The sequence below is a fragment of the Rhinoraja longicauda genome, chromosome 4, assembly GCF_053455715.1.
Source record: "Rhinoraja longicauda isolate Sanriku21f chromosome 4, sRhiLon1.1, whole genome shotgun sequence".
NCBI classification, from domain to species: domain Eukaryota; kingdom Metazoa; phylum Chordata; class Chondrichthyes; order Rajiformes; family Arhynchobatidae; genus Rhinoraja; species Rhinoraja longicauda.
The window spans coordinates 2,754,821-2,767,163 of NC_135956.1; the positions used below are offsets into that span (position 1 = coordinate 2,754,821).

The following is a 12,343-nucleotide window of genomic DNA, read 5'->3' on the forward strand; positions in this document are numbered from 1 at the left end:
ATAAAGGACGTTCCTTTAGGAAGATGAGGAATTTCTTTTATCAGAGGATGATGTATCTGTGGAATCCTTTCCACAGAAGGCTGTGGAGGCCAAGTCAGTGGATATATTTAAGGCAGAGGTTCTTGATTAGTGCAGTATCAGGGATTATGGGGAGAAGGCAGGAGAATGGGGTTAGGAGGGAGCGATAGATCAGCCATGATTGAATGGTGGAGTAAACTTGATGGGCCGAATGGACTAATTCTGCTCCTATCACTTATGACCTTATGCTAATTGGTAAATGCAGTACATAAGTTGTCATTGCATGGCAAAATTTATAAATAGTGCAAATATAAGAATGTTCCATATTTGCAAACGCTCAATATTGGGAAGTCTGAGATATAAAAGTTTCATGTCCGAGAAGCTGGAGGGTCCATTGTTTTCCATGCTGAAACACACTTTAGATTCAATGTTCAAATGTTTACTTGTAATTCAATATTGATGCGGTTATGGAAGTATTTTAGTAAATACCACCATTCTCAAATTTCATTGGCAATTTTCATTCCTGTCTGTATTTTTGTTTGGCTTTATTGGAAATACTTTCCTCTTCATTAGGGCTTAGTTGAGACTGCTTATATGCATTCTACATCCACATCAGCAGAAAGAAGACATTTTCATTTGTGAATTTAGATAGGACTTCAATTTTAGGATTTCCAATATTATCATTATCATTGATATTACCTTCGTTCTGGAAGCAAGAAAAAACTGAATGATATGCATGAATGTGAATTAGACAATAAATCATGAATATGATGCATCATCAAAAAGTAATGGTTAAAAACTTGTTCTGTGTCTGTAATATTTAAAGGAGTGTGAATTTATAGAAAGTAAAATGTTTTCATACTAACGATAATCTTTCGGCATATCTTTGATGTGGCCTCTGTGTGGTATGAGCTGCACTCTGGGTGGGTCATGGTTTATAATAAGAAAAGCTACCCTCAAGGTTGTACAATGGAGATTTATTTGGTGTGGAACCATTATGTTAGAAATTATAATTTAAAGCAGGTCCAGTTGCTTTAAAGATATAAACTTTAGGGAACATTTCTAAATAATCATTCATTGCATAATTTTGTTTTAGTTTAGAGATACAACATGAAAACAGGCCCTTCAGCCCACCGTGTCCACGCCAACCATTGATCAGCCATTCGCACCGTAGTTTAGAGTTGCCAACTGTCTCGTATTAGCCGGGACATCCCGTATTTTGGGCTAAATTAGTTTGTCCCGTACGGGACCTCCCTTGTCCCGTATTAGAAGGGTTGCCAACTTCCTCACTCCCAAATACGGGACAAATGGTGACGTCACCGCCCCGCGCCCCACGTGACCTCACCCAGCCAGCGGCCACGTGCTCCCGCTCCACCAATGGCGTAGCAACCCGCCTACCGGCCCGGGCGGCCGCCTTTGGTGGAGCGGGAGCACATGACCACTGGCTGGGTGAGGTCACGTGGGGCGCGGGGCGGTGACATCACCATGTCCCTTATTTGGGAGTGAGGAAGTTGGCAACCCTACCGTAGCTCTACACAAGTAACCTACAAAGCCGCATGTCTTTGGGATGCGGGAAAATACAGAGGAAACCCAGAGGAAACCCACGTGGTCACGGGGAGAACATGCAAACACCACACAGGGGGCAGCACCCTTGGTCAGGATTGAACCCAGGACACTCTGACACTGTGAGTCAGCAGCACTACCAGCTGCACCCCTGTCCTGCCCTCACAATGTAACAGCTGTAACAGTTATGTGGCAGTGAGTCCTGGGTCCCAATGCCTGCTCTCTGCCACAGAAGAATCCAACAGGGACGAGGAATAAGCATCGAGGTCCAGGAGAAGGGGAATGTGAGAACACACAGTGGTTTTAATAGCAGCATTAAACTATTTTGAAGGAAGATGGGGGTTATACTCAAATGAAGTTGGTGCCATAATTAATACGGTTTGAGCTCGATCAAATAGAAGATCAAATTTGAAATATGTTATTCAGACAATGGGTTATGTGGCTACACATTGATGCCTGTGCTACAGTTCAATAAGTAGGTGTGACTTGGGTGAGACTCAGTGAATTATGTTCATGATTTTTAGTGATTCTTGCTGCTAACTTTTGATGAACTCTTTTACATCCACAATTTTATTGGTGGCTTTTGTATCTGAATTGAATGAGGGCCTCTTGGAACATTTGATTATTAGAGGTTTTGACCTACTTAATGTACGATAAAACAAAGTATTTACCTCAAATTCAAATATCAAATCAAATTTCTTTAATTCATACAAGTGCATACAATGAAATTCAAGCGCACTGCCTGAGCGGAGCTCAAATGTACAAGATAACAAATATCAATAAAACAGCAGTAAAAGTGTGAGGAAAATAAAAACTGTTCATACACTTCCTGCGCACACTGTGACACACACACACACAGATTCACACACACACACACACACACACACACACACACACACACACACACACACAGACACACAGACACACATTATGCCTATGTATGTATGCACCCTTAGCAGAATATTAGATATTACACCTTGTCAGAATATAACCTGACCTCACCATTTAGATTTTATTCAGATGAAATATTTCAGATTGAAAGTAAGCGTGCAGGTACAGCAGGCAGTGAAGAAAGCTAATGGCATGTTGGCCTTCATAACGAGGGGATTTGAGTACAGGAGCAAAGTCGTCCTTCTGCAGTTGTACAGGGCCCTGGTGAGACCACATCTGGAGTATTGTGTGCTGTTTTGTTCTCCTAATTTGAGGAAGGACGTCCTTGCTATTGAGGCAGTGCAGCGTAGGTTCACGAGGTTAATCCCCGGGATGGCGGGACTGTCATATGAGGAAAGACTGGGCTTGTGTTCACTGGAGTTTAGAAGGATGAGAGGGGATCTTATAGAGACGTATAAAATTATAAAAGGACTGGACAAGCTAGATGCGGGAAACATGTTCCCAATGTTCGGGGAGTCCAGAACCAGGGGCCACACAGTCTAAGAATAAATAGGAGGCCATTTAAAATTGAGGTGAGAAAAAAAGTTTTCACACAGAGATTTGTGAATTTGCGGGATTCTCTGCCACAGAAGGCAGTGGAGGTCAATTCACTGGATGAATTTAAAAGAGACTTAGATAGAGCTCTAGGGGCTAGTGGAATCAAGGGATATGGGGAGAAGGCAGGCACGGGTCTATTGATTGTGGATGATCAGCCATGATCACAATGAATGGTGGTGCTGGCTCGAAGGGCCAAATGGCCTCCTCCTGCACCTATTTTCTTTGTTTCTATGAAATCTCTTTTCTGCTATTTTGATGGAAGGCAATTAATTCCAAATCAGTTATACATGCCTCAATTGATGAATGCTTCAAAATATTGATCAAACTAGTGCTGCCACATTGGCACGGTTTTAGTTATTGCCCTTGCAAATGATTTTACCTTTCTTTCTGTGCTTCATCTATTACTGCTTTATTGGAATGGGATTCAGTTATCATCATGACTAAATATGGTTAATAGTGATCTTATTTTGAGCAATTTTTTTTCTGAGTTATTTCTGCCCGAATGGAGACAAAACGTTTGTGTTAATTTACCCTAACTTCATAGATCACATGATATATTCCCTTGACCTTTTTCTATTTCAGAGGCGAAGAGGCTCGGGGGTCTTCTGTGCCAACTGCCTGACTACAAAGACGTCTCTCTGGAGGAAGAACGCAAATGGTGGATACGTCTGCAATGCTTGCGGCCTGTACCAGAAGCTGCATTCGGTAGGAAAGATCTTTTGTTAGTTTAGTTTCGAGATACAGTGCCGAAACAGGCCCTTCGGCCCACCGAGTCCGCGCCGTCCAGCGATACCCGCGCATTAACACTATCCTACACTCACTAGGGGCAATTTTATTTGTACACAAAGCCAATTTGCCGACAAACCTGTACGTCTTTGGAGTGTGGGAGGAAACTGAAGATCTCTGAGAAAACCCACACAGGTCACGGGGAGAACGTACCAACAGCGCCCGTAGTCGGGATCGAACCCGGGTTCCTGGAGCTGGAAGCGCTATAAGGCAGCAACTTTACCGCTGCCGCCCTATTTCTCCCTACTCACAAAATTGATTACAAAGCCTGGTCAGAATGGGCTGGTGTGACAGGTGTATGTTTGTCTGAGTTTAGTTTGGAGATACAGAGTGGAAACAGGCCCTTCGGCCCACCGAGTCCGCACCGACCTGCGATCACCCCGTACACTAACACTACTCCACACACTAGGGACAATTTACATTGATATCATGCCAATTAACCTACAAACCTGTGCATCTTTGGAGTAAATCTGAGTGTCTCTGAGGTATTTATTTCACAAAATGCTGGAGTAACTCAGCAGGTCAGGCAGCATCTCAGGAGAGAAGGAATGGGCGATGTTTCCCATTCCTTCTCTCCTGAGATGCTGCCTGACCTGCTGAGTTACTCCAGCATTTTGTGAAATAAATACCTTCGATTTGTACCAGCGTCTGCAGTTATATTCTTACACTGAGTGTCTCCGAGTGTCTCTGAATCTGCCATTAATTTTTTTTAAATCAGTTACAATAATTAGAGCTGAAGGAATAGGCATGTGTTTTGTTTGTGCCTTTTCAGTAGGTGACTATGTATGTGTGCTTTCATTTATTGATGCCTTTTAATTAATTAGAATTAAAAGATTACAACAGAGAAATGTTAAAATGCACATTAGGTCATTTCATATAAAGTACTGTTGTTGGAACCCATGTGTTTTTAACACATTTAATGATATTTCCAAAGCAATGTTTTATTCACAGGTACTAGTAGTGGCTCAGGAAAACGTTAAGGTCTCTGCAAAAATGTTGGAATGATTCTGCCCACTGCTGTGTATAAGGTGAAAGTCTTCTGACTTCACTGTTCTCATAAGGTCATCAATGATAGCAGCAGAATTAGGCCATTCGGCCCATCGAGTCTACTCTACCATTCAATCATGGCTAATCTATCTCTCCCTCCTAACCCCATTCTCCTGCCTTCATTACCCCTGACACCCGTACTAATCAAGAATCTATCTATCTCTGTCTTAAAAATATTAATTGACGGCCTCCACAGCCTTCTGTGGCAAAGAATTCCACAGATTCACCACCCTCTGACTAAAGAAATTCCTCCTCATTTCCTTCCTTAAAGGAATGTCCTTTAATTCTGAGGCTATGACCTCTGGTCCTAGACTTTCCCTCTAGTGCAAATACCTTCTCCACATTCACGTGTAGGTAGGAACTGCAGATGCTGGTTTAAACCGAAGATAGTCACAAAAAGCTCGGGTAACTCAGCGGGACAGGCGGCATCTCTGGAGAGAAGGAATGGGTGACCCTTGACCCGAAACATCACCCGTTCCTTCTCTCTAGAGATACTGCCTGCCCCGCTGAGTTCCTCCCAGCTTTTTGTGTCGCTCTACATCCACTCTATCCAAGCCTTTCACTATTCGGTATGTTTCAATGAAGTCCCCCCCTCATCCTTCTAAACTCCAGCGAGTACAGGCCCAGTGCAATCAAACGCTCATCATATGTTAACCCACTCATTCCTGGGATCATTCTTGTAAACCTCCTCTGGACCCTCTCCAGAGCCAGCACATCCATCCTCAGATATGGTGCCCAAAATTGTTCACAATACTCCACATGTGGCCTGACCAGCGCCTTATAGAACCTCAGCATTACACCCCTGTTTTTGTATTCTAGCCTTCTTGAAATAAATGCTAGCATTGCGTTTTCCATTTCTGTTTCATATTTATTTTAATCTCACCACTGCCCAAACAGTTTGCTTGTTTATATTGTGTATATAAGTCATAGATTTAGATTTAGATTTAGAGATACAGTGCGGAAACAGGCCCTTCGGCCCACCGGGTCCGCGCCGCCCAGCGATCCCCGCACATTAACACTATCCTACACACACTAGGGACAATTTTTACATTTGCCCAGCCAATTAACCTACATACCTGCACGTCTTTGGAGTGTGGGAGGAAACCGAAGATCTCAGAGAAAACCCACGCAGATCACGGGGAGAACGTACAAACTCCGTACAGACGGCGCCCGTAGTCAGGATCGAACCTGAGTCTCCGGCGCTGCATTCGCTGTAAGGCAGCAACTCTACCGCTGCGCCAATAGGTCATGCCACCATCAGTGTCTCTGCTGTGGATTTCCTCACGCTGTCCTGGGCTGAACCAGATGGGACAAAAACCAATGGAGCCTAGCCTGTTAACAGAACTCTGTCCCAGCCGTAATTTGTCCCCCTTCTGCCTACCACGTACAAATACAGATGTTGAATTGCAACTCTGTTGTCCAACTGATTTAGCAATGCCAGCTGATGGATTCCAATGGGGATCATCACCAAAGAAGGCAGAGCATCCAGTCATGGCAATTGGGGTCTAATCCACAATCGGTTGAAGACTTCATTCTTGACAAGGTCTCACTTGCCATTATTGGGACTCTTTCGTCTTTTAACTGCCCTCCCTCTCCGGGACTCTGCCTCACCTGGTATAAAAGCCCTTTAGGTTTTCCCTTTGTCATCCTCCAGTGGCGATGAAAGTTTTCAGCAGTGATATGTTGGCCCGGATTTTCCTTTGGCAAAAGTAGGTTTATTTGTGCATGCTGTTATTATGAGGTGAACTGGATACAACCTCCCTGGACTGTTCATAATGCTATTGTCCACCTTTCCCTGCTCTTGTACAAGATTCACCTCGCCAGTACCCCACGTTCAAAGAGAGATGAAGGTAACTGCATCGAACTGTAGATTACTCACATAAAACAGGGCCGAAAAAAGTTAGGGAGAGTGAATTTGGAAGTGTGGGGTGACTTAGTTGGTTACCAAAGAAGCTCCCTCTGACACTCCTAATTACAATTTACAAGTGGTAAGATGTCATTCCTTCATATCTTAAGTGGTGTGATTTATTTTGATATAAAATACAACTCTCTTGTGTTTTATTGTTATAATAATAATAATAATAAGCATTTATTTTATATAGCGCCTTTCCAGAAGCTCAAAGCGCTTTACATAAACAATCATAACATAAAAACAAACAGACAAACTATCCTAACGGAGAAGCGGCGAATAAACAACGTCAGGGTCCGGCAGTAGACAACAAAAAGCACAGGACACACAGATACAATTTTTACACAAACAGCCATCACAGTGATTGCTCTAGGCATACCCTCACTGTGATGGAAGGCAAAGTCTTATCTCCTCCTCATTTCTTCTCCCGTGGTGCCACGAGGTGATCGAGGCTCCCATCTTTTTGAAGCCCCCACTGGGCAATGGTAAGTCCCAGGGCCGAGCCGAGCAGGCCGATGAAGGTCCTGAGCCCCCACCGGGCGATGGAAAGTCCCAGGGCCGAGCCAAGCAGGCCGATGAAGGTCCTGAGCCCCCACCGGGCGATGGAAAGTGCTGCGGCCGAGCCACGCAGGGCGATGAAGGGCCTGCGAGCGGGTCGATCGTACCTTGCGCTTCGGGGTGGTCGAAGCTGCTACGGCTGGAGCTCCCAAAAACCGGTCGCCAGCCAGGGACCTGCGAGCTCCAGATGTTGCGGTCTGCAGGGCCCACGGCCGAAGCCTCCGAGATGGTAAGTCCAGGCCCTGCGACCGGAGTCTTCAAGGTCGATCCCAGCTGGAGGCCGCCGACTCCACAATGTTAGGCCGTAGCGCGAACGGAGATACGACACGGTAAAGGTCGCATCTCTGTTGAGGAGGAGATTTGAAAGAAGGTTTCCCCCAACCCCCCCACCACCCCCCTACATACACAGAGTTAAAAATAGAACAAAACGTACATTAAACGATGACAATAGACAAAAAAACAAAAAAAAGACAGAGAGACTGCCGGTGAGCCGCAGCTGCAGAACACAGCCACGCCCCTTTTTTTGTTGTCTTTGTTACCACCCTCTTCTTTAATCCCATCTGTTTTCCTCCCTGTATTTCACATTCTTAGTTTTAGTTTTAGAGATTCAGCGCGGAAACAAGCCCTTCAGTCCGCGCCGACCAGCGATCCCCACACATTAACACTATCCTACACACAGTAGGGACAATGTACACTTATACCAAGCCTATTAACCTACGTCTTTGGAGTGTGGGAAGAAACCGAAGATCTCGGAGAAAACCCACACGGGTCACGGGGAGAACGTACAAAGTCCGTACAGACAGCACCCGTGGTCAGGATGGAACCCGGGTCTCGGTGCTGTCATGCTGTAGCTCTATCACTATGCCCTGTACTTTCTGTACACGATATTGCAACACATCAAAAGTTGAACATTTAAACTTCTACATTTGGACTCTGTAACGCTCATCAAGGACATTTCTCCATAGGTTAAATAAACACATGTTTGCAACAGCTTTCCTCGAATCAAGTGAGCATTGTTCTTTTGCTTTTCTCTATAAAATTCAGACTAGTAAACATAGAAGACAGAGCTTACCTGAATATTACTGTTTCAGCGCAAAAAATACAACTCTATTACCATCCATTTCTAAGATTCATGTATTTATGGTGCTTTTCTAAGATTCATTTATAGATACTGGCCATGATATCAGGCTTTGATTTTATTTATGTGTTCATACTGAACAGATGGGTTTCCTTTGGATGCTCCAGTTTACTCCCACATCACAAAATGTGTAGGTTTTGTGGGTTAATTGGTCTCTGTCAAACTGTCTCTGGTGTGCAGGGAGTAGATGTGAAAGTGAGATAACATAGAACTAGTGTTAACAGGTGATTGATGGTTGGCGTGGACTAGGGTTGCCAACTATCTAACTCCCAAATAAGGGACAAAAGGTGACATCACTGCCCGCGCCCCACGTGACCTCACCCAGCCAGTGGTCACGTGCTCCCGCTCCACCAATGATGGCCACCCGGGCCGGGAAGCGTTTGCTATGCAACCTCCGTAAGGCGAACACACTCGGTCCCGCACCCCGAACACACTCTGTTAGCCTACACTGTCCGGGCCTACAGCGGCACCCGGGCCTACAGTGTCCGGGCATACAGTGTCCGGGCCTACAGTGTCCGGGCCTACAGTGTCCGGGCCTACAGTGTCCGGGCCTACAGTGTCCGGGCCTACAGTGTCCGGGCCTACAGTGTCCGGGCCTACAGTGTCCGGGCCTACAGTGTCCGGGCCTACAGTGTCCGGGCCTACAGTGTCCGGGCCTACAGTGTCCGGGCCTACAGTGTCCGGGCCTACAGTGTCCGGGCCTACAGTGTCCGGGCCTACAGTGTCCGGGCCTACAGTGTCCGGGCCTACAGTGTCCGGGCCTACAGTGTCCGGGCCTACAGTGTCTGGGCCTACAGTGTCCGGGCCTACAGCGCCCCCTCGAGCCTACAGTTTTCGGGTCTACAGTGTCCAGGCCTACAGCTCCCCCCGGACCAAATACGGGACAAGGGCGGTCCCGTACAGGACAAACAAATTTAGCCCAAAATACGGGATGTCCCGGCTAATAAGGGACAGTTGGCAACCCTAGCGTGGACATAGTGGGCTGAAGGGCACATTTGCATGCTGCATCTTTAAACCAAACATCAAGGATGACAGAGATCAATCCATTGCCAAGCCATCTTCTTGTGTTGTGCTTCTTTCCACCAAGCCTTGAATTTCATTCTGTCAGCTCTGGCATTCTGGCATTCTGAAATCCCAGGCAGTGGAAAATATGGAGAGGAGCAGAACGTAATTCCACCTGAACTTTGTCCTTTGTGCGTCCAGAAAATATGGTGGGAGATGGATGAGAGGAAAGCTCGGACATTCTCTGTATTCCCCTCCCACACCATGCAGCTCATGATGACTTGGGAATTCATCCATTATCCCACAGCCAAGAGCCGCTCCAGATTGTATGCAGAGAGTTGTGAATCTGTGGAATTCTCTGCCTCAGAAGGCAGTGGAGGCCAATTCTCTGAATGCTTTCAAGAGAGAGCTGGATAGAGCTCTTAAGGATAGTGGAGTCAGGGGGTATGGGGAGAAGGCAGGAACGGGGTACTGATTGAGAATGATCAGCCATGATCACATTGAATGGCGGTGCTGGCTCGAAGGGCCGAATGGCCTCCTCCTGCACCTATTGTCTATTGTTTATTGTCAGTGCTTGGAAAGACTACAGGGCTGTAATAAATGGAGGGGATCAATCCCAGTTGAGATCTAATGTCTTTTGTACTTGGCCTATTAAAGCAATGAGGGCAGAAGGTAACAGAGCATCCTCGCTCGTCACTGTGCCAAGGGGTTTCCCCCCTCTCTCATTCCCCCCGCAATGCTGCCGTAGCGAGCACCTCTACAGCTTCCCATCCTCATCATCCCCTTCCCGCCTGTTTGAAACTGGGCCTGAACTGTGGCCTGACGCTCGACAGAATTCCAGCTTTGACCCGCTGCTACTGTCAGGAGGGTCCCCATCTACCTCGGCCTCTCTGCCCCCGTTAGCGTAGCTGTCACTATCTGGCCTCTTTTATAAAAAAGGGGTTTTGTTCTCTTGTGCTGAATTTATTTCTCACCAATAAGAACAATCGAGGCTTAGCTGTGCCATCTATATACTAAAACTCTCGTTTGTTTGTTTGTTTGTTCCTGAACTACAGCCAAAACGGCACACGATATCCTGACAATTTTAGGCCCACCTTACTCACCGTCGTCCCTTTGGTGCTAATGGAAGAAGTTTCATTGAAATACGTGTTATATTTTAAAAGTTACTCACATCTTAAAGTTTAAAAGGAGGGGGAGGGAAGGAGGGGGGGAGTGGGGAGAAAGGGGAGGGGGGGTTGAGGAGAGAGGGGAGGGGGGGGTTGAGGAGAGAGGGGAGGGGGGGGTTGAGGAGAGAGGGGAGGGGAGGGGGGGGTTGAGGGGAGGGGGGGTTGAGGAGAGAGGGGAGGGGGGGGTTGAGGGGAGGGGAGGGGGGGGTTGAGGAGAGGGGGGGGTTGAGGAGAGGGGGGGTTGAGGGGAGGGGAGGGGGGGTTGAGAAGAGAGAGGAGGGGGGGGTTGAGGAGAGGGCGGGGTTGAGGAGAGGGGGGGTTGAGGAGAGAGGGGGAGGGGGGGTTGAGGAGAGGGGAGGGGGGGTTGAGGAGAGAGGGGAGGACAGGGTGCCTGCCCCCAATGCAGGAGAGGTTTGGGCCCAACGGGTCCACTTGGCCTAGTTATATCATAAAATGATGCCAGTTTACAAATTATCTTTGTAAATTTGATTGGATGACTGCACGTTGTCGCACATTTGCAATATTTCTTTCACATCGAATTGCCTGAAATATTTCTGTTTGGTTTGAAAATTCAAACTTTTGAGCAATCCAAATCATGATTCATATTTATTGTGTGTTGTTGATTTTCCTTTATTAGTTGCAATGAACTAATGAAAATAGATGGAAGCCAGGCTCCGATTTATATGTTTGGAGTATTCCCTTTCACACTGTTATATCTTTTTTTCAATTGCTCATTAAGCTACTGGATGGTGGCTGATAAATTAAATGATCAAAGTATTTTATTAATGAAACAAACTTCCAAGGAACTAGGGCAGCATTTTTATTGTGCACTCCTGGCAAGCTCTACGCTGCACGATATAGTAATGATTTGGAGAGGTGCTGTTCTGAATGTGTCTCTAACCAATATCACATGAGAGGGAAAGCATGGATGGGGGCAGACAGTCAACATCTCTAACACAGGATGGAAATGTCAAACGCAGGGGGGAAAGCTTTTTTATATAGAGTGATAGGTGCCTGGAACAAACCATCAGGGCTTGTGCTGGATGCAGATACAGTAGCAGCATTTAAGAATCACTAGACCAAGTGGTCCCGTTGGGCCCAAACCTCTCCTCCCCCACTCCCCCTCCCCTCTCCTTCCCCCTCCCCTTCCCTTCCCTTCCCTACCCCTCCCCCTCCCCCTCCCTCCTTCCCTCCCCTCCTTCCCCTCCCCTCCTTCCCTCCCCTCCCCCCTTCCCCTCCCCCACTCCCTCCCCTTCCCTCCTCCCCTCCCCTACTCACTCCCCTCCTCCCCCTCCCCCCCCACTCCATCCCCCTCAGCTCCCCTTATCCTACCTCCCTCCGTCCCTCCCCTCCCACTTCCCCTCCCCACTCCCTCCTCCCTCCCCTACTCCCTCCCTCCCCCTCCCCCCCACTCCCTTCCCCTCCCCCCACTCCCTTCCCCTCCCCCACTCCCTCCCTCCTCCCCCCTCCCTCCCCCCATCCCCTCCCCTTCCCCTCCCTCCTCCCCCCTCCCTCCTCCCCCCTTCCCCTCCCCCCCACTCCGTCCCCCTCAACCCCCCTTATCCTCCCTCCCCAGGAGATAGATTTAAACTTTAAAATGTGAATAACAAAAAATACAACACCGATTTCCATTAGCACCAAAGGGACGACGGTGAGTAAGGTGGGTCT

The 12,343-nt window shown here is 47.2% G+C and overlaps 1 protein-coding gene across 3 annotated transcripts in view; it reads left to right on the forward strand.

The window, feature by feature from the left end:
- trps1 (trichorhinophalangeal syndrome I) overlaps nucleotides 1-12,343 on the forward strand; it is a 260,068-nt gene that overhangs the window by 239,000 nt on the left and 8,725 nt on the right. For all 3 annotated transcript variants that reach the window (XM_078397136.1, XM_078397135.1, XM_078397137.1), the window contains one exon: nucleotides 3,652-3,774. In XM_078397136.1, coding sequence (XP_078253262.1) covers nucleotides 3,652-3,774 — 123 coding nt within the window. The remainder of the gene's footprint in view (nucleotides 1-3,651; nucleotides 3,775-12,343) is intronic.